At 49.3% G+C, this 27,867-nt stretch overlaps 2 protein-coding genes across 6 annotated transcripts; one reads left to right on the top strand and one right to left on the bottom strand.

Annotated features, from left to right (window-relative positions):
- The first annotated feature begins 16 nt into the window (after window positions 1-16).
- LOC108697842 (rho guanine nucleotide exchange factor 19) lies at window positions 17-8,694 on the top strand. 3 transcript variants are annotated; one of them, XM_018228286.2, is made up of 14 exons: window positions 17-218; window positions 1,310-1,561; window positions 1,679-1,865; window positions 2,202-2,272; window positions 2,584-2,822; window positions 4,269-4,429; window positions 4,507-4,713; window positions 5,429-5,558; window positions 5,630-5,704; window positions 5,825-5,917; window positions 6,074-6,231; window positions 7,667-7,828; window positions 8,188-8,273; window positions 8,358-8,694. In XM_018228286.2, the coding sequence occupies exons 2-13, from the start codon at window positions 1,312-1,314 to the stop codon at window positions 8,249-8,251; spliced, it is 1,797 nt and encodes a 598-aa protein (XP_018083775.1). In that variant the 5' UTR covers window positions 17-218; window positions 1,310-1,311; the 3' UTR covers window positions 8,252-8,273; window positions 8,358-8,694. The 3 variants fall into 3 exon arrangements, with proteins under 3 accessions (XP_018083775.1, XP_018083774.1, XP_041427760.1); XM_018228285.2 differs by having other exon boundaries at window positions 22-218; window positions 1,676-1,865; XM_041571826.1 differs by having other exon boundaries at window positions 30-218; window positions 1,676-1,865; window positions 4,561-4,713.
- Window positions 8,695-10,103: 1,409 nt separating this feature from the next.
- Window positions 10,104-27,263, bottom strand: arhgef19.S (Rho guanine nucleotide exchange factor 19 S homeolog). Of its 3 annotated transcripts, NM_001135080.1 has the most exon segments (16): window positions 10,767-10,924; window positions 11,328-11,432; window positions 11,533-11,612; window positions 11,919-12,077; window positions 13,419-13,582; window positions 14,051-14,140; window positions 14,628-14,702; window positions 15,562-15,691; window positions 16,235-16,387; window positions 16,646-16,806; window positions 19,314-19,561; window positions 19,721-19,884; window positions 20,067-20,157; window positions 21,274-21,576; window positions 22,889-23,373; window positions 26,990-27,015. In NM_001135080.1, coding segments are annotated over 16 exon segments (2,571 nt in total). In that variant the 5' UTR covers window positions 26,995-27,015.
- Between the last annotated feature and the right edge of the window lie 604 nt (window positions 27,264-27,867).

Here is a 27,867-nt window from a genome sequence, read left to right as displayed (position 1 = left end):
CTATGCAGCCATGCGCTATGTACCTACTGCATAAAGTACCACCTCCTGTGCAACCTGCTCAAGACTCCCTTTAACCCCAGGAAGTGGAGCAATGGGGCGTGGCTGAGCCCCAGCAGGAAGTGGAGCAACAGGAAGTGGATTAGAGCCAGAAGTGAATTGAACCCCAAAGGTTTCACTCGCAGCGCTGTCTCCTCCCAACTGTGTAACTGGACCTTCAGGTAAGTTGGGTCCCTCCTGGGTGGTTCTGGGGGTGCACACATTTGGGGTTCAGCAGGAAGGGGTTGGGGGTTGCAGCACAACCAGCTGCTCATGGAATTACCTGCAGCTACTTATCTATTGGGCATCAGCACATCCCTTTAAATGGGACATATAGTCAACTGGGTCAGACTGTGCCGGTATCCAAGCAGCCATGCGGCATGTGCAGTTCAAACTGATTGAGCTTCAGTGGATGGAGCCCAATTATTGGTCGTATTTATCAAATCATTCGGCGGCTTTTAACACCAGGGCCCTGAGTTCTGTTCCGGCCTGGTTACTACCTGCTGAGCGTGTGTGTGTTCTACCCCAAAATCCTAATGTTTGGCTAATTGCCTCTAGAGTGGGTGCAAATGTGATAGTTATGTTTGAATGTAAGCTCCATTGGTGCAGGGTCATGTGTTGCTACTATGTGTAATTGTGTATAGCCATTTCATGTGAGCCTGCCCACAAACTGGCCCTTTAAATTAACTAGTAGGATGTAGAGAGGGATATTCTGAGACAATTTGCAATTGGTCTTCATTTTTTATCATTTGTGCTTTTTGACTTATTTAGCTTTTTATTCAGCAGCTCTCCCGTTTGTAATTTCAGTAATCAGGTTGCTAGGGTCCAAATTCCCCTAGCAACCATGCCTTGATGTGAACAAGAGACTGGAATATGAATAGGAGAGGCCTGAATAAAAAGATGAGGAATAAAAAGTAACAATACATTTGTAGCCTTACAGAGCGTTTGTTTTTAGTTGGGGTCAGTGACCTCCATTTGAAAGCTGGAAAGAGTCAGGAGAAGAAGGCAAATAATTAAAAAGACTCAATAATGAAGGCCAATTGAAAAGTTGCTTGGAATGAGCCATTCTATAAAATACTGAAAGTTAATTGAGGTGACCCAGCCCTTTAATGGAACATTGGGGAAAGGAAGGAAGAATGGGAGGGAGCTGCCATGTTGCTTCTCTATAGCACAGTGTGAGTGGCTTTGGGTGCTCAGTTGGCAGTGGTTTGTTGTTGTGTATGTGGAACAGCGGGTGTATGTGACCCCTCATGTGTCTGTGTGTCCCCCCCAGGGATGGATCTGTCCTGTAGGAAACGTTCCTGCACCACTTCTCCCCCCCCCATAGAGGTGACGGTGAAGAGATGTTTCTCGTGCCCTGAGACCACCAAACCCCTCGTGCCCCTGCGCCCCATCAAACCCCTGGCCGGATTCTTTTACCCCAGGAAATCCTTCAAGCGCTTGGGGGGGAACAAGTGGCGCTCGTACGAGGACGTGCAACTGCGGGTTCAGACTTCCCAACCCAAGATCTTTGAGCAGATAGAGGGTAAGAGGTGCTGAATATAAATATCTATATGGAATGTTTCTATACCTGGGCCTGAGGAGCAGTATTTCTATTGCCTCCCCCCCATATGATCCTTCCGTACCCCTTGTTTTCCAGAAGGAGATCATGCTGGCTCCGTGTTCTTCTCCAATCCTCTGTATGAGCCCCCCGAACCTGAGAGCCGCGCAGCTACCCCCACCCCGGCGCCATCTTGCTCAGCACCAGCCATAGATGGGACCACCAGGGCGTCACCGTCTGCCCCCTCGCTGTGTTGTAACCAAGCCGAGCAGGACCCCTCAGAGTCAGGGTAATAAACTGGAACCCCCCAAATCCCTCAGCCTGTGCCCCCTGTGCTAAACTACAACTCCCAGCATCCTCTGATGTCCACTGGCTACAGGTTATTCAAGGCCCCTCACTTCTTCGGACAATACATTTTTGGCCATAGAGAATCTGGTTTGTCTGTAGGAAAGAGCCTGGGGCACAAGGACACCCCAAATGGTACAAAATCAAATCTCCCAACACCCCAATATAAATTGAGCTCCTGGGAGTTGCAGTGACTTGAGTGGGAGCCTGGACGGGCCTGGGGCACCAGTAACATAAGGCACAAGAGGGACAAGTGTCTGATCTGATTCTTTTATTACAGGATATTTGGAAGATTCCGGCACAAAGATCCCAGCAAGCGCCAAAGGAGAGAGTCCAAGTTTGTGCACACGCGTGAGTCGTACATTGGGTTTCTGCAGGATTTTGGGGGTGCAGTCCCAGCAGCCTCAGCTACACAAATATATGAAGAGATTAGATGGGGTACCTGGGAGTTGTAATTCAGACAGATCCAGAGAGGTGCAGCCGCCAGAATGACCCGTTTCTATCTCTGTATCCGTAGCCCTGCGCTGGCACAGATAACTGGGTGGTGGTACAGATAACTGGGTGGCGGCACTGATAACTGGGTGGCGGCACTGATAACTGGGTGGCGGCACTGATAACTGGGTGACATTACCTATGGTACCATTTACTCTCTCCCCATCTAGAGCCCCTCTATCAGGATTACTGGTTGCACCATGCCAAGGAGGATACCTACGGGCACGGCTCCTTCTCTCTGGATTCCTCCCTTTCATTTGCCGGCCTGCTCTCTTCTTCCCTTGCCGGAGGATCCCCTGTTCAAATGAGCTCCCAGGTCCACTCCTCCTCCCTATGGCAAGATCTCCCCAAAGTGAAGAAACAGAAGATCATGGACAAAATGACCCCCCATCAGAGGCAACTGCAGGAGGTACTGGGGAAGGAAAGCTCTCTGTACTCATTGTAACTGACTCTGCTCTTTTTAAGTCCATTATAACCTCTCTAGTAAAGGTAATGTAAACAACAGAAACCCTTGAGTTTTTCAAATAGTGATAAACTGATCTCTGTACTTCCTGGGCTGCTCTCTTTCCCATGGTCAGACAGGAACCTCCCCCTGGGTAAGTGAATCCACAATCTCCCCCAGTACTTACCCAGGTACAGAGCTCTGATTCTCTGTACTTCCTGCTCCTGGGCTGCTCTCTTACCCAGGGGGAGGTTCCTGTCTGACCATGGGAAAGAGAGCAGCCCAGGAGCAGGAAGTACAGAGAATCAGAGCTCTGTACCTGGGTAAGTACTGGGGGAGATTGTGGATTCACTTACCCAGGGGGAGGTTCCTGTCTGACCATGGGAAAGTGAATCCAATCTCCCCCAGTACTTACCCAGGTACAGAGCTCTGATTCTCTGTACTTCCTGCTCCTGGGCTGTTCTCTTTCCCATGGTCAGACAGGAACCTCCCCCTGGGTAAGTGAATCCAATCTCCCCCAGTACTTACTCAGGTACAGAGCTCTGATTCTCTGTACTTCCTGCTACTGGGCTGTTCTCTTTCCCATGGTCAGACAAGAACCTCCCCCTGGGTAAGTGAATCCAATCTCCCCCAGTACTTACCCAGGTACAGAGCTCTGATTCTCTGTACTTCCTGCTCCTGGGCTGTTCTCTTTCCCATGGTCAGACAGGAACCTCCCCCTGGGTAAGTGAATCTCCCCCAGTACTTACCCAGGTACAGAGCTCTGATTCTCTGTACTTCCTGCTCCTGGGCTGCTCTCTTTCCCATGGTCAGACAGGAACCTCCCCCTGGGTAAGTGAATCCAATCTCCCCCAGTACTTACCCAGGTACAGAGCTCTGATTCTCTGTACTTCCTGCTCCTGGGCTGTTCTCTTTCCCATGGTCAGACAGGAACCTCCCCCTGGGTAAGTGAATCTCCCCCAGTACTTACCCAGGTACAGAGCTCTGATTCTCTGTACTTCCTGCTCCTGGGCTGCTCTCTTTCCCATGGTCAGACAGGAACCTCCCCCTGGGTAAGTGAATCCAATCTCCCCCAGTACTTACCCAGGTACAGAGCTCTGATTCTCTGTACTTCCTGCTCCTGGGCTGTTCTCTTTCCCATGGTCAGACAGGAACCTCCCCCTGGGTAAGTGAATCTCCCCCAGTACTTACCCAGGTACAGAGCTCTGATTCTCTGTACTTCCTGCTCCTGGGCTGCTCTCTTTCCCATGGTCAGACAGGAACCTCCCCCTGGGTAAGTGAATCCAATCTCCCCCAGTACTTACCCAGGTACAGAGCTCTGATTCACTTGCCCCTGGGGTTGCTGTACCCAGGGCAGAAATAAGAGATGCCCAGTTTGCCCTCACTGAGCCTGTGTTGTGCTGCCCCCTACAGACCATATTTGAAGTGTTGACGTCGGAGGCCTCGTACCAGCGCAGTTTGTCATTGGCTATAAACCATTTCCAGAATTCCCGCAAACTCTCCGAATGCCTCGGCGCCACCGACCAGCACACCCTCTTCTCCAACCTTCCTGCCGTCTGGGAAGTGAGTCAGAGGTAAGTGCCAGTTAATTAGATTATTCACAGTCCCCCATTCTTTGTGTTTATTGGTTCATTCCACCCCCTATGCCCAGGTACCAGTCTGTCCGGCCCATAGTCATAACCAGCCCTTTTCCTGCTCCAATCAGATTCCTGCAGAATCTGGAAGAGGCTCTGGAGAGGGACATTTTCCTGCGGGACACGGGGAAGCTGATCCTGCTGCACTGCCCAGAGTTCCACCGGGTCTACATCCCCTACGTGACCAACCAGATGTACCAGGAGAACCTGATGCAGAGACTTGTGTAAGCCGGGCACATGCCCTTGTGAGATCACACTTTGCCCTATTCTGCCCTTGCCACCACTGGGGTATCTGCTCTAAAGCCCCAGGGAGGATGGTCAGGAATGTTTAGGTTTGGTCAGGAACATGGATGGGCACAGAATTCCCAGACAGTTGTCCATTCCGGACTTGGGGTCAGTCTATTTCATGACTGATTTCCATCAACCCTTATTCCTGCCATTTCTTTCCTTGCCAGGGGTAACTGCACTGGGGCAACTTAACCCCCATGTCATTGAATTAACCACGGAGTCCAAATCATCCTGTGACATTCAGTCATTGGTCACATTACTCTTTGGGGGACAATAAGAAGGGCTTTGTGTTTGTGTTGGCCACTGTCATGGTTAGGGCCCGTTGCCCAGGTTTGGTTTGTTACGTCATTTAGTTGCCATGAAATGTGAATTAACTTGCCCCTGTGCCCATTATATGTGAATGAACTTGCCCCTGGGCCCATTATATGTGAATGAACTTGCCCCTGGGCCCATTATATGTGAATGAACTTGCCCCTGGGCCCATTATATGTGAATGAACTTGCCCCTGGGCCCACTATATGTGAATGAACTTGCCCCTGGGCCCACTATATGTGAATGAACTTGCCCCTGGGCCCACTATATGTGAATGAACTTGCCCCTGGGCCCACTATATGTGAATGAACTTGCCCTTGTGCCCATGCTGCCCGGCAGGAAGGAGAACGGGAGGTTCCTGCAGGTCCTACAGAAGCTGGAGGAGAAGTCTGAGTGCAAGAGGCAAAGTCTCAAGTCTTTCCTGATCCTCCCCTTCCAGAGAATAACCCGCCTGAAGATCCTGCTGGAGGCAAGTCTTCCCTTTTGGCAGTTGGGTGGGTGGGAAGTAGACTGGCACTGACTTTTCTGCTTCTCTCACAGAACATTCTGAAGTTGGCACAAGATGACCTGGAACTGGCAGATTCTGCAAGGAGGTCTCTGGCAGCTGTTGGGCAGGTGACTATTCTTCCAAGGGACTGGCCTGGGGATTGGCTAGGATAACTAGAATAATGGCTAGGAGTCTTTCTCTCAGTGCAGTGCCCCTTGCCTCATCCAAATCCCTTCCTACCCTATCAGATTGTAACCGCCTGTAATGAGGGGGTGAAGCGCATGAAGGAGATCGAAGACTTGGTGCTTCTGGAGAAACAAGTGGAGTTCAGCAACACAAAGGTGACTGCAACCCCTCTATGGTACCCCCTCATCTCCTGCACCTACTTGAGTCTTTCATGTTCCACCCGGAGGCCTTAGATAATTACCCCAGATGCCACTGTGCCATGGACTTCTATTGTCTTTTGCTCATTTGTAATTGTGCCCCACTTGTCCCAGTTCTTCCCCCTCATCTCTAGGGGTCGGGTCCTTCTGAAACACGGAGAACTCGTACAGATATTCTTTCAGGAGATGGGCCCTGGTCACCGGCACCGACTCTCCACCAAACCCATCTATGTCCATCTCTTTAGTGACCTCCTGATGATGAGCAGAACCGAGTGAGTGTCTCCCCTGGGGCAAATCATTCAGTATGGGGAACCCCCAGTGTCAGTAGGTTCTCCCTTTTCTCTCTGCACCACTCATACAGGGTCTTCTCTAGGGGCCACAGCCCTCGGGGATTAGTCAGTGGGAGAGAAGGATCAGATAGACTTATGAGCTAAGGGGGCCCAGTCTGAAGGTCAGTTAGGGGGAGATTTGGGGTGAGTGATTATTTGTACCCTGGGTACCCCTGGAACTATAGCAGGGTGACACCCCAAAGTTTCTATATATCTGTAACCTTGTTCTGAGCTAAGGGGGCCCAGTCTGAAGGTCAGTTAGGGGGAGATTTGGGGTGAGTGCTTATTTGTACCCTGGGTACCCCTGGAACTATAGCAGGGTGACACCCCAATGTTTCTATATATCTGTAACCTTGTTATGAGCTAAGGGGGTCCAGTCTGAAGGTCAGTTAGGGGGAGATTTGGGGTGAGTGTTTATTTGTGCCCTGGGTACCCCTGGAACTATAGCAGGGTGACACCCCAAAGTTTCTATATATCTGTAACCTTGTTATGAGCTAAGGGGGTCCAGTCTGAAGGTCAGTTAGGGGGAGATTTGGGGTGAGTGATTATTTGTACCCTGGGTACCCCTTGAACTATAGCAGGGTGACACCCCAAAGTTTCTATATATCTGTAACCTTGTTCTGAGCTAAGGGGGCCCAGTCTGAAGGTCAGTTAGGGGGAGATTTGGGGTGAGTGCTTATTTGTACCCTGGGTACCCCTGGAACTATAGCAGGGTGACACCCCAATGTTTCTATATATCTGTAACCTTGTTATGAGCTAAGGGGGCCCAGTCTGAAGGTCAGTTAGGGGGAGATTTGGGGTGAGTGTTTATTTGTGCCCTGGGTACCCCTGGAACTATAGCAGGGTGACACCCCAAAGTTTCTATATATCTGTAACCTTGTTATGAGCTAAGGGGGCCCAGTCTGAAGGTCAGTTAGGGGGAGATTTGGGGTGAGTGCTTATTTGTACCCTGGGTACCCCTGGAACTATAGCAGGGTGACACCCCAATGTTTCTATATATCTGTAACCTTGTTATGAGCTAAGGGGGTCCAGTCTGAAGGTCAGTTAGGGGGAGATTTGGGGTGAGTGTTTATTTGTGCCCTGGGTACCCCTGGAACTATAGCAGGGTGACACCCCAATGTTTCTATATATCTGTAACCTTGTTATGAGCTAAGGGGGCCCAGTCTGAAGGTCAGTTAGGGGGAGATTTGGGGTGAGTGCTTATTTGTACCCTGGGTACCCCTGGAACTATAGCAAGGTGACACCCCAATGTTCCTATATATCTGTAACCTTATGAGCTAAGGGGGTCCTGTCTGAAGGTCAGTTAGGGGGAGTTTTGGGGTGAGTGCTTATTTGTGCCCTCACCGTAGGGTGACACCCCAATGTTGTTGCCGTGCAGGTACGGGCGCTACTTGGTGGAGGACTATACCAGCAGGGGGCAAGTGAAAGCCGATAACTTCCGGGCCAAACAGTTGGGGCTCCCAGATTTCACCTTCCTGCTGAGACTGAGGCCCAGCCACGCTGGAGTAAACTGCGAGTATATACTGAAAAGCAGCAGCGAGTAAGTGCCCCGACTTGTAAAGCTAAGTAGCCATTCTGCACCCACAACTTGCCTTTATTTCTCACATCCCCCCTGCCGTGTAACATGGAGGGAGGGTCACAGTGGTATGTGGCAAATTTGTGGTTTGTGGGAGGAGTATAAGGAAGTGGGTGGGGCAGAACATCATTTCTGTTGTGATTGGCCAGTGTATATATAATTGGGAATATTCCAGTGGTGTTTCTGGTGTGGGTGGAGTCTGGTAATCTGGGGGAGTGGTGGCTGCAGATATGGAGTCTGCTCATCCAATCATTTCCCTCCTTCCCTGCGCTTACCCACAATCCTCTGTGTCCCTATTAAGGCTTCTGTGCATTTGTTTGTAGAACAGAGAAGCAGCAGTGGATTTCTCTCATTAATGGCCAGATGTGCCCGGCGCTCAGCTGCTGAGTCTGAACTACAGGGGCCCCAGGTCAGTTCCCCTTTATCTGCTGATCCATTGGGTGCAAGTCCATTAATATGAAGGAAGAATTTCTTCTCTCTCTTTCCTGTTTAGGTGCTGGGGGTCTGGACAGACAGCAGTCGGGGGGATTCTCTGGGCCCCAATACACTCTCTGACTGAGGCTTCTGCACCCCCTTACTGCACCCACTGAGGCCACAGCCAGTACAACTGCATCTGGTGCCCCCGACACAGCACAACATGGAGGGGCCTCTGGCTGCTCATCTGGGGGAGCGCTGGCTTTTTCAGGGGGAACCGGGCAGAACTGGGGGATATTCCCTCTGAGCTCACTGAGACTTGGGGGGCAGGTAATGGTTTGTATGTGGCATGTGCAGCGTCTTGTCATTTATTCTTGTTTTTTATTTATTGTTCTAATAAATTTTCCTTTTATTCACATGGAGTCTGTGTCTCTGCCTTGGCCCTGCCTTCATTCTGTTACCCCAATACTCCATGAACTCTGTCCCGTTCCTACCCTGTTACCCCTGCTCTGCCCCTCACATACGAGGGAGAAACCACTTCTATTGGCCCCAGAGGGGAAACATTCCTTCCTCCTCTAATCTGATTGGCTCCTTCCTGTCTGCTGGGAGGAGCTACTGGTAAATAAAGTGTCAGAGAGTTTGTCTCCTTATATAGTGATCATATCCCCTTATATATTTATATATAGTGATCATATCCCCCTTATATATTTATATATAGTGATCATATCCCCCTTATATATTTATATATAGTGATCATATCCCCCTTATATATTTATATATAGTGACCATATCCCCCTTATATATTTATATATAGTGATCATATCCCCCTTATATATTTATATATAGTGATCATATCCCCCTTATATATTTATATATAGTGATCATATCCCCCTTATATATTTATATATAGTGATCATATCCCTCTTATATATTTATATATAGTGATCATATCCCCCTTATATATTTATATATAGTGATCATATCCCCTTATATATTTATATATAGTGATCATATCCCCCTTATATATTTATATATAGTGATCATATCCCCCTTATATATTTATATATAGTGATCATATCCCCCTTATATATTTATATATAGTGATCATATCCCCCTTATATATTTATATATAGTGATCATATCCCCCTTATATATTTATATATAGTGATCATATCCCCCTTATATATTATATATAGTGATCATATCCCCCTTATATATTTATATATAGTGATCATATCCCCCTTATATATTTATATATAGTGATCATATCCCCTTATATATTATATATAGTGATCATATCCCCTTATATATTTATATATAGTGATCATATCCCCTTATATATTTATATATAGTGATCATATCCCCCTTAACTGTCTCTTCTCCAGCGTAACCAATCCCAACTTGCATTTCCCCATAACTGATCTTTTCCATTCCCTTTATCAGCTTAGTCGTTTCTCTCTGTACTGGCATATACTAGAGGGGACCAAATTCCAAACAGATCACATCTCCTGCACCTCCACTGTTGAACTTCATTCTTACTGTATCATAAAGGGCAAGTATATGTGTCTGACATGATCTTCCTCATAAAGCAATACTGGTTCCTACCCATAATGCCTTTCTCCGAAACATAATCACAAACCTTGAGATAATTTACCCCTGTGGATGTCAGACTTACAGGCCTATAATTGCCAGGCTGAGACAATGAGATGACATGGCTTAAGCCAAGTGATTTTTCTAAGTATCTGAGGGTGTGTTCCATGTGGCCCTGGGGCCCGTGATTAATGACACTATAACACTGTAAGAAAAAAGCAGTGGACGGTGCGAGTGCAGAGAATGAGATTTAATTTGGGCGCACAGAGACTTATTTACAGTGTGGTTGTGGCTCTACAGTAGAAAAACAATGGAGGCTTCTCTTCATTCTGGAACTCCCTCAATCCTATAGGGTAGATTGACTTAATCACTACAACTCCCATTACCCTCTGTCGGCATACCTGGGAGTGTTGATTATTAAAGTGTCAGTCTCCGCTGTTGCGTATGGAGCCCTGTGCTGGGGGGTAGCCCCTGGCAGAAATTTCATCCACTTGCCATTCTACAGGGGTGCTGGGAGTTGGGGGGTACTATTGGGGTAACCAGATGAGTCATTTTCTTGCTGCAGAACACGAGTCTATTGAGCCCCCCCATCCCAGCGCTACCAGAAAGTGCCCTAACCCCCAAGTCCTAAAGTAATTATTCCCTATTTATTTGTTCCTAAACTCCAGGTCGGGGCAGTTCCTCTGACACAGAAGCTCAGGGTGAGACAATTAGTTGCACTAGTCATTAGTGATAAGGGCCAGGCTGTACCCTGGGGGGCCCCATTGCTGTAGTTGTTGGAGCACAGGAGCCCCCCGGGGGCCACACAGAGTCCACTGGCCGAGTGAAATGTGTAGGACGCGGGTCCAAGAGAAGTTGGAACCATCAGGGGGGCAATGAGAGAGGCGTCGGGGAGACTTTAGGGCGGATCCCTCTCCAGTTTGCTTGTTGCATGTTTTATGCGCTTGTTCTCTCGCAGGTTTCGCAGCCGCGCATTCTTATTGGTTATTTCTTCCACATGGGTCGCTGGGACCCACCCCCTTTCTCCATCAGAGAGACGAGTCACTTCCATCCAGCCTGAACCCCAAAAACAAAAGAAATACATTAGGGCTATTGGGGGATTCAATATCTCCTGTGCCCAAGGATCAGCATTATGTGGGAACCATAGCAACCAGAAGTGGGAGCTGCCATACTCACCATGGGCACATGCATAGTAGCTCAGCCTGAATAAAGACTCTCCTCCATGAAGTCTATAGTGTATCTAGTGCTACTCGTATACATACATGGGACACGCAGGGGGAACCAACAGTGCAATACTAACTAGAATAGAAATATGTACAGGGAATTATGGGATTGTGCCCCCCTCCTCCCTCTGACAAGTGTCACAGGGGCTGCAGAGGTGGAACTGGCGGATATTCTCTGGGGTTCCCTGGTACTGGGGTTGGGGTGCACTTTTGCACGTGTCCTCGGAGTCACTTACCGTCACTAGTCTTGGCTGTGAGTCGCAATATATCCGCTTTCTCCAGCGTCAGTTCATCGTGCTCTTGCGCCGTGTAACCCTTGATGCACTGGACTTGTGGGATGTCTGGGGGGGCAGAGAAAAACTGGGGTCACATAACTAACTTGAATCCCTGCGCCCCTTTTAGGCAAGATCCCCCCCCCATAGACAGAAAAGAAAGAGTCACCTTCACTGTCCGTCAGGATCTCCAGATCTGATTGGGCGCAGGAGAGGCTCATGGCTGAGATCCAGCGCTGCTTCTCACTCCTATTGGCAAATAAAACAACTGTATATTCACTATTTACTTCCCAGGGGTCAGACACAGATTTGACCCTCAAATGATCACATTTTTTACTTTTCCCCCATTGCAGAAATAAATCCAAGAGCTTGGGGACAGCAAACTTGTGTTACCCCCATTTGTCTTTACCCCCATTGAACCTCCAAAACAACAGGGGTTGGATTAATGTCTGTAAATGGGAAGAGGTGCACATTGTGCTGCTCCTCCACCTTCCACCAACAGATGGAGCTAAAGAGCTGTCCCATCCCGACACTCAACCCTTGGCCCCAACTCACTCGCTCTGGGCCCTCAGCAGGATCTGGTGTTTGGGTCTCTGCTCGTGGCACAGTTGGACGTGGAAAACCTCCCCCGGCACCTCCTGCAGCTTCCAACTCAGATCCGTCACCTTCAGATCCATCATCTGGGCATGAGCAAAGACTGCAAATCTACCCAACCTGGAACCAGAGCGAGGATCCAATCAGATGGGAACACGAGAAGGATTCAATCACAGAAAGGGACAGGGCTGGGAGATCCAATCACAAAGAGGGACAGGACTAGGAGATACAATCAGAAAGGAATAGGACTGGGAGATCCAATCACAGAGAGTGACAGGACTAGGAGATCCAATCACACAGAGGGACAGGACTGGGAGATCCAAACACAAAGAAGGACAGGTCTAGGAGATCCAATCACCGAAAGGGGCAGGACTGGGAGATCCAATCACAAAGAAGCACATATCTAGGAGATCCAATCACCGAGAGGGACAGTACTAAGAGATCCAATCACAGAGGGACAGGGCTGGGAGATCCAATCACAGAGAGGGACAGGACTGGGAGATCCAATCTCAGAGAGGGACAGGATTGGGAGATCCAACCACTAAGAAGGACACAACTAGGAGATCCAATCACAGAGAGGGACAGAACTGGGTGATCCAATCACAAAGAGGGACAGGACTAGGAAATCCAATCAAAAAGAGGGACAGGACTAGGAGAACCAACCACTAAGAGAGACAGGACTAGGAGATCCAACCACAAAGAGAGACAGGACTAGGAGATCCAATCAGAAAGGAACAGGACTGGGAGATCTTATCACAGAGAGGGACAGAACTGGGAGATCAAATCAGAAAGAAACAGGACTGGGAGATCCTATCACAGAGAGGGGCAGGACTGGGAGATCAAATGACAGAGAGGGACAGGACTGGGAGATCCTATCACAGAGAGGGGCAGGACTGGGAGATCAAATCACAGAGAGGGACAGGACTGGGAGATCCAACCACAAAGAGGGACAGGACTAAGAGATCCAATCACAAAGAGGGTCAGAACTAGGAGATCCAATAAGAAAGGAACAGGACTGGGAGATCCAATCACAGAGAGGGACAGGACTGGGAGATCCAAACACAGAGAGGGACAGGACTAGGAGATCCAATCACAAAGAAGGATAAGACTGGGAGATCCAATCACAGAGAGAAACAAGGCTAGGAGATCCAATCAGAAAGGAAAAGGACCGGGAGATCCAATCACAAAGAAGGACAGGATTGGGAGATCCAATCATAAAGAAGGACAAGATTGGGAGATCCAATCACAAACAGGGACAGGACTAGGAGATCCAATAAGAGAGGAACAGAACTGGGAGATCCAATCACAGAGAGAGACAGGACTGTGAGATCCATCAGGATGAGGAGCCAATGAATGACATTTGGGCAGGTTGGGCATTTACAGCAGAAGCTACAGAAATCCAACATTCTGGAATAATATTAAAGGGAATGAGCTCTGGCCCCGGGGCCCCTGGGAACTTACTCTTTCCTTCTGGAGAGCAGGAGGCAGTCGTTGAACAGATGAAGATAAACGGGTTTGGGGCAGAGCTTGAATTTGGAGCCGGCGCTGTTTGGGATCTGCATGTCCAGTTCCATCAGTTCCCCGTGTTTCACCAGCCAGCGGGACTGGGAGATCAGAGGGAAGATCTGGCACAGAAACAGAGTCAGGAGAGATCACCCTGGGGTTGGAACTGGTTCCTTCTCACTATTTACTCACACAGTGCCCAGATACCCACAGAAATACCCATCCCTCACCTTCCTATGTCCACTATTCACTGGCCCACTCCTTGCCCAGCTGTGCCCACTCCTAACCCGACAGTGCCCATCTCTGCCTGGCTGCACCCACCTGTGCCCTCTCCTCATCCAGCTGTGCCCTCCCCTCACCCAGTTGTGCCCACACCTCTCCCAGCTGTGCCCACTCATCACCCAGTTGTGCCCACTCATCACCCAGTTGTGCCCACACCTCTCCCAGCTGTGCCCACTCATCACCCAGTTGTGCCCACTCATCACCCAGTTGTGCCCACACCTCTCCCAGCTGTGCCCACTCCTCACCCAGTTGTGCCCAATCATCACCCAGTTGTGCCCACTACTCACCCAGCTATGCCCACTCCTCACCTTGCTTTCAAAGTGGATCTTCTTGTTTAGATGAATTAACTCCTCAGTTCTCTTCATGGACTGGACGCTGGCATTGCACTCCTTCACCAGCTGCAAAGCACAGCAGGGGTTACCCAGTGTCTGACTGGCACCTGGTGGGTCCCACCATAACCTCTCAGTATTTTAGCCAAGTCTCATATCTTGCAGACGTCTCACATGTCTGCCAGCCCCCCTGTCACATCTCAGACTGGCAAACACTCCCTGTTCCTTCACAACCAAGTGGAAAGTGGGTGCCGCTGCCTGTGCAAAGCCAGACTGGGGGCAATTTACTGACACCCCCCTGTGATGTGTCACCTGCCTGCTGAGAGGAGATCTCACCCGTACTGACCCTGCCCATAACATATACATTGGGGTGCCCTGGGGGGGGGGCATGTATAGATCCACTGCATGTTCTGGATGGGGCATTAATCATTAGTCCATACCCCAAATACCCTACTGGCTGTTCCTGCTGCTGCTGCTGCTGCTGCCTGGCTCCCCACACCCCTGTCTGCTCCCCTGTGTCCCCCACATTCCAGTCTGATCACATCATGGCACCCACCTTCTTTAGCTCAGTGAAGGCTTTGCTGGCCGTGTCCTCATTCTGGGAGCCGGGAGCCGTGTGCTTCAGTATGTTCTGCAGACAGACACACGGACAGTGAGATATAGAGAGACAGACACACGGACAGTGAGATATAGAGAGACAGACACACGGACAGTGAGATATAGAGAGACAGACACACGGACAGTGAGATATAGAGAGACAGACACACGGACAGTGAGATATAGAGAGACAGACACACGGACAGTGAGATATAGAGAGACAGACACACGGACAGTGAGATATAGAGAGACAGACACAGAAGGGGAGAGACACAGAGACAGACAGTGTGATACAGACAGACAGAACGAGGGACAGACAGAGACAGACAGACGGTGAGATATAGAGAGACAGGCAGACAAAGACAGAGAGACACAGAGACAGACAGAAAGAGGGACAGACAGACAGATAGTGAGATATAGAGAGACAGACAGTGAGATATAGAGAGACAGACAGTGAGATATAGAGAGACAGACAGTGAGATATAGAGGGACAGACACAGAAAGGGAAAGACACAGAGACAGACAGTGAGATACAGACAGACAGAAAGAGGGACAGACAGACAGATAATGAGATATAGAGAGACAGACAGTGAGATATAGAGAGACAGACAGTGAGATATAGAGAGACAGACAGTGAGATATAGAGAGACAGGCAGACAAAGACAGAGAGACACAGAGACAGACAGACAGAAAAAGTGCCAGACAGAGACAGAAGCTGAGATTAATGGAAGGGCCCAATAACCCAGTCTATAAATAGGGAAAACAGCGGGTTCTGACTAATGCAGACTAATGTTTCCCTGACATTCTGGCCATTGGGCACCTTCAGAGATACGTGATTGGCTGTGGAAAGGGATGATGGGAGATTCTCATATTCGGGGCCAAAGGGGCGTTACCTCCACCAGCATTTTGAGGCGCATGATCCTCTGGAAGGGCAGGATGAGGAAGGAGGTGAGGGGGAGGCGCTGGCAGACCTGGTCCTCCTCCAGTTTGGAGAGAATCCCTCTGAAGCGTAAGTTCTCCTGCCTGAGAGATATAAGGACTCGCATCATAAATCTGCTTTTCAATTGGAACCATATGGCTGGCAGGGGATGCTGGGAGTTGTAGTCAGCTACAGTCTGCCTGGCCTCCAGTACATAGGGCTATAATAAGTCTCAGATCATGGGGGAGTGACAGAGGGTCTGGAAGGAGATGCTTGGGCTGAACCAGGATGTCCAGCTGGAGGTCCGTAGGCTGAATGAGACCCTCCAAGAGAACCATAGACTTCTCTGTATGACAACATCATTGCCCAGATAAATGAAGTATTCAAATAATGTGCCACCTGGAACCTTTGTGCCAGTCCAGTATCCTCGTCCCAGAGAGGCTCCTGCCCTAGTCTTCCTGTGGCCCCCATATGCAACACAAGGGGCAAAAAACAAATTCAGCATGGGGCAAATGGACAGGTGAGTTGTCTCCTTCCAGGAGCCCCTTCCCTTCACCATGTGGGGAGCTGCATCTCCCATGATGTCCCCAGTGGGCAGTCAGTGCCAATATGATCTCGTGGGCATGGAGTTGGCAGCAGGTACTTACAGGAGCCGCTGGTAAGTCTGTTCCTGATACGCCTGGTTGGTGACGTAGGGCAGGTAGACGCGGCGCAGCTCCGGGCAGTGGTGCAGGACAATGTCACATACATCAAAGTGCAAGATGTCCCTCTCCAGCCTCTCCTCCAGATCCATCAGGAACCTTGTAGGTGCCACAAAGAGACTTCTATTGACAACTCCTCAAGCCCCCATAATAATAATACACCCTAATGGGACAATCCCTGAAACTGGGGTCCTTCTGCATAGACCCACAGTGAACCCCCAGTACTTACCAAGATATTGGTTGGGTCCCTCATATTCCTGTTGAGGCCTTCCCTCCCAGCAGCGCTACTGACTCTGAATGCCTAATAATATTTTAACCCCCAAAAGGTCATTAAATCAGGTGTCTGAGGGCACTCACCTTTCACTGATCTCCTTCACCTCGGGGAGCTTGGAGAAGAGCCACTGTTTCTCTTGGGCCCCGAGGCACTCGTTGAGCTCAGGGGAGTTGAGTAAATGATCGACGGCTATGGAGAGGCTGTGAACGTACGAGGCTTCCGAGGTCACCAACTCAAACTTGGCCTGGAAGCCCAGAGATAAGAGTTAGGCAGGAAGGGCAGACGAAGAGAAGATCAGAGAAGAGGAGAAGGGCAGAGGAAGAGGAGGAGGAAAGAAGAAGAGGAGAACGGCCAAGGATGAGAGCACAGGAAGAGAAGAAGATCAGAGGAAGAGGAAAAAGGCAAAGGAAGAGAAGAAGACCAAAGGAAAAGTAGAAGGGCAGAGAAATTGCAGGAGGAGGGCAGAGGAAGACAAGAATGACAGAGCAAGAGGAGAAGGGCAGAGCAAGAGGAGGAGAACCGCAGAGGAAGAAGAAGAGAACGGCAGAGGAAGAGGAGAAGGGCAAAGATAGAGGAGAAGACCGGAGGAAGATGGAAAGACCAGAGGGAGATGGAAAGACCAGAGGAAGATGGAAAGAGCAGAGGAAGAGGAGAAGACCAGAGGAAGAGCAAGGGTATGGCAAAGAGGAAGAAGGAGGGCAGAGGAAGAGGAGAAGAGCAGAGGATGAGGAGGATGGATAAAAATCTTGGGGATGAGGAGATTAAGGAGAAAGGGGGCTTTCTCAAGCTTTGGCACTGGGTGTTGGACTAACTCAATTCTCCTGGACCTGAAGCCAATGAGTAAATGGGTTTGAAGTTTGAGGATTTGTCTGCCTTATTCTTCCCTTTAGTTGGGGGGGCTGGGAGGGGGGTCAAACAAGGACTATCATGTTAGACTGTATCAATATTAACAGGGGGCCAGGGGACATTTCCCACAGTTCTTGTCTGACCCTGCAAACAGCATTGTGGGTAAGTGACATATTGAAGGTTGATTGATTGTGGGCTTGGGGCAGAGGTGGGAGGAGACAAGGGAGAATATGATTGGCTGATTGGCAGATCACAAGTAGTATTGGGGTTAATGAATTACTTAAAAGGCACAGTTCTTATCATCTCTGGAGTGGGGGCACAATGAATCTGCCCATTGGTTAATAAGGTTCAATGACAATGGGATCTGGAGGAGATGCAATGATCTTGGCTGAGGAGCTTTCACTTTAACTCTTGATCTAATAAGGAAGTACTGTGTAAGGCAGTGTGGCTATTTCTTTCCCTGGGCAGTCATGTTGGGGGAGCACAGACTTAAAGGGGTTGTTCACCTTTAAATGAACTGTTCGTATGATGTAGAGAGGGATATTCTGAGACAATTTGCAATTGGTTTGTTGTTTGTGGTTTTTGACTTATTTAGCTTTTTATTCAGCAGCTCTCCCGTTTGCAATTTCAGCCATCTGGTTGCTAGGGTCCAAATTCCCCTAGCAACCATGCATTGATATGAATAAGAGACAGGAATATGAATAGGAGAGGCCTGAATAGAAAGATGAGGAATAAAAAGCAGCAATAACAACACATTTGTAGCCTTACAGAGTGTTTGTTTTTTTAGATGGGGTCAGTGACTCCCCACTTGAAAGCTGGAAAGAGTTAGAAGAAGGAGGCAAATAATTAAAAAATAAAGGCCAGATGAAAAGTTGCTTAGAATCCTGTAACATTAAGTTAACTTAAAGGGGAAGTAAAGTGTAAAATAGAATAAGGCTAGAAATGCTGTATTTTGTATACTAAACATAAACATGAACTTACTGCACCACAAGTCTAATCAAACAAATGATTTATGCTTTCAAAGTTGGCCACAGGGGGTCACCATCTTGTAACTTTGTTATACATCTTTGCAAGACCAAGACTGTGCACATGCTCAGTGTGATCTGGGCTGCTTAGGGATCGTCATAAACAAAGCTGCTTGAGTTCTGCATGGCTGGGAAGTAAGGCGGGGGCTCCCCCTGCTGTACATAAGTAGGATTGTTTCCCTGCAGAGCAGTTAGGGACCGTCTGACAATTCCTATCCACAGCAGTAAATGAAGGGAGAATTTCACTACATACAGTCAGGTTTCTTATAAAAAGAGTACATATTTTTTTAATTAAAGAATATTGGAGATAGGTTTCTTTTTCATTAAAGAAAGTAAAATGGGATTTTATTTTTTTGCCTTTACATGCCCTTTAAAGGTGAGCCACCCCTTTAATTAGAGGGTCTCTCTGTACGGACAGGACTGGAATGTGGGTCACTGGGAGACTGGTGTGTTGGGGTGAAGGTATTTATAGGCACAAGTACTGAATGTTACTGGGCCAAGTACTGCGGGAAGATTGGCCACATGGAGGGTCCCAGGGGGTCTACAGATCATTGGTGTTGTTATTTGTCCTCAGACCTCTTTGTGCCACCAAAGTTGCCCTTTATCTAAAACCTTTTGGGGTCATTTCATGTTGGAGTTTTGGACCTTACTGGTTGGAGGGGCTTGGTCTGTTGGATATACAGTGGGGGGGGCACCCATTTGGCACAGCGAGGGGCACAGGACTCTACACACAGAGAGGGGAGGTTGCAGTAGTCCATTGGCAATGGATTGTACTGGTTCTCACTGGATCTGGGAATTAGCAGAAAGGAATAATGTCTGGGTGAATGTCATTTGGGCAAAGGATTCGGGTATCAGTGGCCCCTCATGGGCGGAGTCTCACCTCCTGCAGTTTCCGCTCGTGGGCGGTTAAAGTGTTGAGAAGGCCACTCCCCCGCACATCTGGGATATCCTGCCACAGGGAGAAGGTGGAGCCTCGGGAGGAGCGCTGGGAGCGGAAGGAGCTGCTGGGGGACAGGTTACTCTTGGGACTGCCCGTTACCTCCTCCTCGTCCCCCGCCGTGTCCTCCCGCTTCTGCCGCTGGATCTCCCGGTTGATGGCGACGTCACTGTATTCCTGATAGAGAATGGCTGGGGGGGGCAACAGCACAGGTCAGGGGTGGGGAACAGGGGGCACAATGATAAAGCTCAGCCCTTGGTTTAATCAGTTGAACTGGTTTAATACTGGTTTTCCTGTTACGACTCATGAACAATTGTAGCTGAGTTTTGTTACCCCGGTGTGACACTTACAGTTCAACAGAAAGCGCGACTGTCTCCTCTCACAGTAGGACTGTCTCTTCTGTGCCCTCTCCCCATTACAGCGGATCAGTCTCTCCTCACTGGGGGGCTGGTATTGCTTCACTTTCTCCTCAGTAGGGGGTCTCTCACCACTGACACCCCCTGACACCCTATTCCTGCAAGAGAAAAGCACAAGCGGGGGGTCAGTCCTGACATGGGGTACAGAGTTATTCTTCTTACTCTGGGTTGTGGCTCCCATTCTCCCTGTATTACACCTGCACCAATGTCAGGACATGGGGACTGTAAGCTCCTCTGGGGCAGGGACAGATGGGGGAGTTTATAAATATTAAAGACTTACTTGAGCCAAGAGCTGTCACTTTCCATCCCCGGGTGCAGTAGAGTCGCCACCCCCGCGCTGTTACATCTCCGCTCCCTTCCTCCACTTTTACCTACGGGCACAAAGATTCCTCGTCACGGCAACAAGGGGCTTTTATCCCTGATGATATTTATGACACAGTTTCTCCAGAGGGAGAGGGGCACAGGGAGTCTGGTAGTGGTGGGCGCAAGTACAAGCTTTTCAATTCAGCAGGATAAACCTAACCCTAACCCTAACCCTACTCTAACCCCTGATCCTAACCCTTATCCTAACCTTAACCCTAACCCTACTCCTAACCCTAACTCTTACCCTAGCTTTAACCCTAACCCTAACCCTACTCCTAATCCTACTCCTAACCCTTACCCTAGCCTTAACCCTAACTCTACTCCTAATCCTACTCCTAACTCTTACCCTAGCCTTAACCCTAATCCTACTTCTAAACCTTATCCTAGTCTTAACCCTATTCCTAACCCTACTCCTAATCCTACTCCTAACCCTTACCCTATTTTAACCCTAACCCTAATCCTAACTCTTACCCTAGCCTTAACCCTAACTGTACTCCTAATCCTACTCCTAACCCTTATCCTAGTCTTAAACCTATTCCTAACCCTACTCCTAATCCTACTCCTAGCCCATATCCTAGCCTTAACCCTAACCCTACTCAACCGCTATCCGAGCCCTACTCCTAAAACTAATCCTAACTCTAATCCTTCTCCAAATCCTAACTTGTACCCCTGACCCTTCTCATTGTTGCGCCTCTTACTAAAATAACTGCATATGAACCCCCATTGGAGGGAATGTGGCCCCACCCAGGTCCAAATGCTTTAGCACTAACTGCTCTTTCTGGCTGTTGGAGCATCACATGGATTTAGGTCACAACTTGCCGATTGATACGTTTGTCATTGTGTGAGCCCAGTCTTGTCTGGAGGAGCCGACTACTGATACAGGGGTTCAATGGTATAAGTAGTCAGAACCAGCAGTGCAGACAACAGAAAGGGACAGACAGACATAATGGCAGTTACCCCAATGAGGAATGAATGGATATTAGGGAGTTGCTTATAGTTACACTGGGCAACAACCACTCTATGCCCCCCAAAATAAATAAATATAACTGACTAGTTATATAAACAAAGTAACACTATGCACCCCCACACTTACACTATACACCCCACACATACCCCACACGTACCTTCCTGGCTGGTGGACGCCCCCCTCTCTCTCAGGGTGATTTTGGTAGAAAGGGACTTGCCCAGTCGGGCAGTGAAGTTGTTGCGCCTCTGGGTGAGTTGTAGTTTGCTGATGAGCTCCGATGCTGAGAACCTCCATCTCTCCTGCTCCCCTTTTCCTTGTGGGGCCACCACCTCCTCGGGGGACTCTTTAACCTCCGATACCCTGGGCTCTGGGCTCCCCGGCTCCTCAAACACTGAGTCGTCTTCTGCTGAGGAACTGGGACTGAGGCCTGAGTCTGGGAGGTACAGTCGGATCTTACGCCCTGAGGGGAAGAGACTCAGTTATTGGCCCTTAGTTTCCATTACACTCACTGTATATATTACACACAGGGGGAGGTTCCTGTCTGACCATGGGAAAGAGAACAGCCCAGGAGCAGGAAGTACAGAGAATCAGAACTCTGTACCTGGGTAAGTACTGGGGGAGATTGGATTCACTTACCCAGGAACCGGTTCCTGTCTGACCATGGGAAAGAGAACAGCCCAGGAGCAGGAAGTACAGAGAATCAGAGCTCTGTACCTGGGTAAGTACTGGGGGAGATTGGATTCACTTACCCAGGGGGAGGTTCCTGTCTGACCATGGGAAAGAGAACAGCCCAGGAGCAGGAAGTACAGAGAATCAGAGCTCTGTACCTGGGTAAGTACTGGGGGAGATTGGATTCACTTACCCAGGGGGAGGTTCCTGTCTGACCATGGGAAAGAGAACAGCCCAGGAGCAGGAAGTACAGAGAATCAGAGCTCTGTACCTGGGTAAGTACTGGGGGAGATTGGATTCACTTACCCAGGGGGAGGTTCCTGTCTGACCATGGGAAAGAGAACAGCCCAGGAGCAGGAAGTACAGAGAATCAGAGCTCTGTACCTGGGTAAGTACTGGGGGAGATTGGATTCACTTACCCAGGGAGAGGTTCCTGTCTGACCATGGGAAAGAGAACAGCCCAGGAGCAGGAAGTACAGAGAATCAGAGCTCTGTACCTGGGTAAGTACTGGGGGAGATTGGATTCACTTACCCAGGGGGAGGTTCCTGTCTGACCATGGGAAAGAGAACAGCCCAGGAGCAGGAAGTACAGAGAATCAGAGATCTGTACCTGGGTAAGTACTGGGGGAGATTGGATTCACTTACCCAGGGGGAGGTTCCTGTCTGACCATGGGAAAGAGAGCAGCCCAGGAGCAGGAAGTACAGAGAATCAGAGCTCTGTACCTGGGTAAGTACTGGGGGAGATTGGATTCACTTACCCAGGGGGAGGTTCCTGTCTGACCATGGGAAAGAGAACAGCCCAGGAGCAGGAAGTACAGAGAATCAGAGCTCTGTACCTGGGTAAGTACTGGGGGAGATTGGATTCACTTACCCAGGGGGAGGTTCCTGTCTGACCATGGGAAAGAGAACAGCCCAGGAGCAGGAAGTACAGAGAATCAGAGCTCTGTACCTGGGTAAGTACTGGGGGAGACTGAATTACATTTTCCAGGCTGGGGGGGGGTTCTAGTGGGGCTCATGAAAATGGGTTAAGGTTTCCATGAAAGGCTGGAGGGTCTGTAACTGTGCAGACCATGGGGCCACTGGGTAGAACAAATAACACTTACAGGCTGATTTCCCTCTCTCTGATCCCTGGCTGTTGCTGGAGAGCAGGTCGGGGGTGTCAGGGAAGAAGGACAATGAAGATTTTGGGGGGTCCCCATCACTTTCAGTGCTGCTGTTCCTTCTCTTCACTTCTGGGTTGAAGTCCAAAGGCTGCTGCTCCCTGGTTCCTACTGAAGTCTCCTGTATCAGCTCCTCTCCCAACTTCTCAATCCTCATTACCCAGTGGTCCTGGAGCTGATCTGTGACCCCCGAGATGTTTGTGTTCAAGGGACTTTGTATCGTCCTGTAATCCAGACTGGGAACCCCCCCAAATGCCAAACTCTCCTGCTGGTAAACTGCAATGTGTCTCATCACATTGTGTCTCTCTGTAGCTGCTGCTTCTGCCAAGCCGGGCACCATCCTGCCCTCACACTGTATGGGGGTCCGATGTGGCTGGTAGTCCAGAAGAGCTTGATAGTCCATAACCAGATTATTAGTGAGACCAGGCCTGGAACACAACAGTGACATATTGTTATTTTACTTATTTATACTCAAAATGCTGGGCCCTCAAACGGGAGATTTGGTGTGAGTGCTGGTGTCCTGGGTACCCCTGGAACTATAGCAGGGTGACACCCCAATGTTTCTATATATCTGTAACCTTGTTATGAGCTAAGGGGGCCCAGTCTGAAGGTCAGTTAGGGGGAGATTTGGGGTGAGTGATTATTTTTACCCTGGATACCCCTGGAACTATAGCAGGGTGACTGTTACCCCAATGTTTCTATATATCTGTAACCTTGTTATGAGCTAAGGGGGCCCAGTCTGAAGGTCAGTTAGGGGGAGATTTGGGGTGAGTGCTTATTTGTATCCTGGGTACCCCTGGAACTATAGCAAGGTGACACCCCAATGTTTCTATATATCTGTAACCTTGTTATGAGCTAAGGGGGCCCAGTCTGAAGGTCAGTTACGGGGAGATTTGGGGTGAGTGATTATTTGTACCCTGGGTACCCCTGGAACTATAGCAGGGTGACACCCCAATGTTTCTATATATCTGTAACCTTGTTATGAGCTAAGGGGGCCCAGTCTGAAGGTCAGTTAGGGGGGAGATTTGGGGTGAGTGCTTATTTGTACCCTGGGTACCCCTGGAACTATAGCAGGGTGACACCCCAATGTTTCTATATATCTGTAACCTTGTTATGAGCTAAGGGGGCCCAGTCTGAAGGCCAGTTAGGGGGAGATTTGGGGTGAGTGCTTATTTGTGCCCTGGGTACCCATGGAACTATAGCAGGGTGACTGTTACCCCAATGTTTCTATATATCTGTAACCTTGTTATGAGCTAAGGGGGCCCAGCCTGAAGGTCAGTTAGGGGGAGATTTGGGGTGAGTGATTATTTGTACCCTGGGTACCCCTGGAACTATAGCAGGGTGACACCCCAATGTTTCTATATATCTGTAACCTTGTTATGAGCTAAGGGGGCCCAGTCTGAAGGTCAGTTAGGGGGAGATTTGGGGTGAGTGATTATTTGTACCCTGGGTACCCCTGGAACTATAACAGGGTGACACCCCAATGTTTCTATATATCTGTAACCTTGTTATGAGCTAAGGGGGCCCAGTCTGAAGGTCAGTTAGGGGGAGATTTGGGGTGAGTGCTTATTTGTACCCTGGGTACCCCTGGAACTATAGCAGGGTAACACCCCAATGTTTCTATATATCTGTAACCTTGTTATGAGCTAAGGGGCCCCAGTCTGAAGGTCAGTTAGGGGGAGATTTGGGGTGAGTGCTTATTTGTGCCCTGGGTACCCCTGGAACTATAGCAGGGTGACACCCCAATGTTTCTATATATCTGTAAACTTGTTATGAGCTAAGGGGGCCCAGTCTGAAGGTCAGTTAGGGGGAAATTTGGGGTGAGTGTTTATTTTTACCCTGGATACCCCTGGAACTATAGCAGGGTGACACCCCAATGTTTCTATATATCTGTAACCTTGTTATGAGCTAAGGGGGTCCAGTCTGAAGGTCAGTTAGGGGGAGATTTGGGGTGAGTGCTTATTTGTACCCTGGGTACCCCTGGAACTATAGCAGGGTGACTGTTACCCCAATGTTTCTATATATCTGTAAACTTGTTATGAGCTAAGGGGGCCCAGTCTGAAGGTCAGTTAGGGGGAAATTTGGGGTGAGTGTTTATTTTTACCCTGGATACCCCTGGAACTATAGCAGGGTGACACCCCAATGTTTCTATATATCTGTAACCTTGTTATGAGCTAAGGGGGCCCAGTCTGAAGGTCAGTTAGGGGGAGATTTGGGGTGAGTGCTTATTTGTATCCTGGGTACCCCTGGAACTATAGCAAGGTGACACCCCAATGTTTCTTTATATCTGTAACCTTGTTATGAGCTAAGGGGGCCCAGTCTGAAGGTCAGTTACGGGGAGATTTGGGGTGAGTGATTATTTGTACCCTGGGTACCCCTGGAAACTATAGCAGGGTGACACCCCAATGTTTCTATATATCTGTAACCTTGTTATGAGCTAAGGGGGCCCAGTCTGAAGGTCAGTTAGGGGGGAGATTTGGGGTGAGTGCTTATTTGTACCCTGGGTACCCCTGGAACTATAGCAGGGTGACACCCCAATGTTTCTATATATCTGTAACCTTGTTATGAGCTAAGGGGGCCCAGTCTGAAGGTCAGTTAGGGGGAGATTTGGGGTGAGTGTTTATTTGTGCCCTGGGTACCCCTGGAACTATAGCAGGGTGACACCCCAATGTTTCTATATATCTGTAACCTTGTTATGAGCTAAGGGGGCCCAGTCTGAAGGCCAGTTAGGGGGAGATTTGGGGTGAGTGCTTATTTGTGCCCTGGGTACCCCTGGAACTATAGCAGGGTGACACCCCAATGTTTCTATATATCTGTAACCTTGTTATGAGCTAAGGGGGCCCAGTCTGAAGGTCAGTTAGGGGGAGATTTGGGGTGAGTGTTTATTTGTGTCCTGGGTACCCCTGGAACTATAGCAGGGTGACTGTCACCCCAATGTTTCTATATATCTGTAACCTTGTTATGAGCTAAGGGGGCCCAGTCTGAAGGTCAGTTAGGGGGAGATTTGGGGTGAGTGCTTATTTGTGCCCTGGGTACCCCTGGAACTATAGCAGGGTGACACCCCAATGTTTCTATATATCTGTAACCTTGTTATGAGCTAAGGGGGCCCAGTCTGAAGGCCAGTTAGGGGGGATTTGGGGTGGTGCTGGTTTGTGAGGGGTAAGAAGGGATATTGGGGTAAGTAGGAGGCTGAACCCCGTGTTGTTCTCTGTTGGGATGAGGAAAGTTACAGTATGAGGGTAACTAAAACCTTGGAGATGACACTTGATTCTCCTCCATGTTTGAGTATTAGAGACAATACAGATTAACCTCACGTCTAGCAAAGAAAAAAGGCTGAAAAGCAAAGTGTTATCCCACATACAGATATTTGGGTGGGTTATACAAGATGAATGTTTTATGTTGGGAGACCAATCTAGAACCTTGTTACCCCCAGACCCGGTGCAGAGAACTTGGTGCTCATGGTACAATGTCAGATCTGAGGGAATAATGAATGAGAGGTGCAGGGAGTTGCACAGATCCGGCTCTTGCAATTGATGAGCAATGGGGCTGCATCACATGTAATTAAGTCTTTCTCTGGAAATGAAGTCCCTCTTGTCTCCCCCCGCTGGGAATCTAAACTCTGATCCAAAACAGCCAATTACTACTTCTCATTCCTGGGCTCAGGTTAGAGTCTCTTGTCCCGGGGCGATATCTGGGGAACCCCCCCCCCCATTCATTTTATATTTCTACATCTCGCACCGCAAAAGCCTCACAGTGGGGGAAACACACTCACATTGGCACATAACTCCCAGGATTCCTGCACTCACACTCACACTCACACTCACACCGCAGACTTTCCAGTGAATAAACAAAAGAATTCAGGACATGGGCTCGGGTGTGAGTGGGCGCAGTAAATGCAAATGGGCAGAAATGCGACACAAGTAACGACGCAAGTTGTGGAGCAACAGGTTGAGACAATGAGGAGTTGGGGACAAGTTGGGAAGTTGAGGAGCACAAACCTCTCCCCCAGTCTCTGAGCAAAGTGGCAGTGAAACTAGAACTTACCTCATTGTGTGAGTCCATCAGTCCCGTCCGCTTGGCACTTGTCTTGCCCCAGACAGAACATGGCACGGCCGCTTCTCTCCCCCCCCCCGCACTGTGACTTCTCTTTGTCTCTTGTTGCACCTCCTTCTCCCTTAGTAACGGGGCAGGTGCCTCCTAATATTTCTCCCCATCCATGTGACCCCCTTTCACATTCTCCCCTTTGTCTTGCCCAGAGCGACTCCCTTCCCCCTCTTTGTCCCTCTCACTTTCCCCCCCGCTCAGTGTCCCACACACTTTCTCCCCCCACCCTCAGCCTGTCCCATCCCGGGGGCCCCTCTGCTTGTGGCCCTGCTCCCTCCTCCTGCAGCACCTGTACAGTGAGTGTGTCCCAGTGTGAGTGTGATTGTGTTTTACACTGGGGGAGACTCAGAGAGAAGCAGGAGGGGCCCAGGAGCTCGCTGGGAGTTGTGTGGACTTGCCCCTGCCCCCCCTCTCCCCACTCCCTGCAGACGTCGCGCTGCTAATAACAAACACAGAACTGGTTTGGCAGCTCCCAAAATAACAGGGAGATTCTGTTTGTACATCTGGGAGGGGACTGGCCAGCAGGGAAGGGGTTAAAGAGGCTCATTGTGCAGGGGTTGGGGGGGGGCGAATAGACACAAACAATTTGGGAAAAGCTTTTCATAGGAAGAGGCAGGGGCAGCAAATAGTCTGGTCCCCCCAATGTGTATCTAACCCCTACTTGCTAATGACTTGCCCCAATATCCCCCCAGCAGCTGAGCCGGACAGGAGTGATGGATTGTGGGAAAAACATCTTCTCCCCCCCACTCTATATTGAGCCAATGAGCAGACAGAGAGCAGCCCCTCTAGTGGTCACTCAGGGAAAGAGAAGTGAGAGA

Source organism: Xenopus laevis, chromosome 7S (assembly GCF_017654675.1).
Source record: "Xenopus laevis strain J_2021 chromosome 7S, Xenopus_laevis_v10.1, whole genome shotgun sequence".
Classification (NCBI taxonomy): Eukaryota; Metazoa; Chordata; class Amphibia; order Anura; family Pipidae; genus Xenopus; species Xenopus laevis.
Note: the sequence above shows the minus strand (reverse complement) of the source record. Positions and strands in the feature narration are given on the sequence as shown.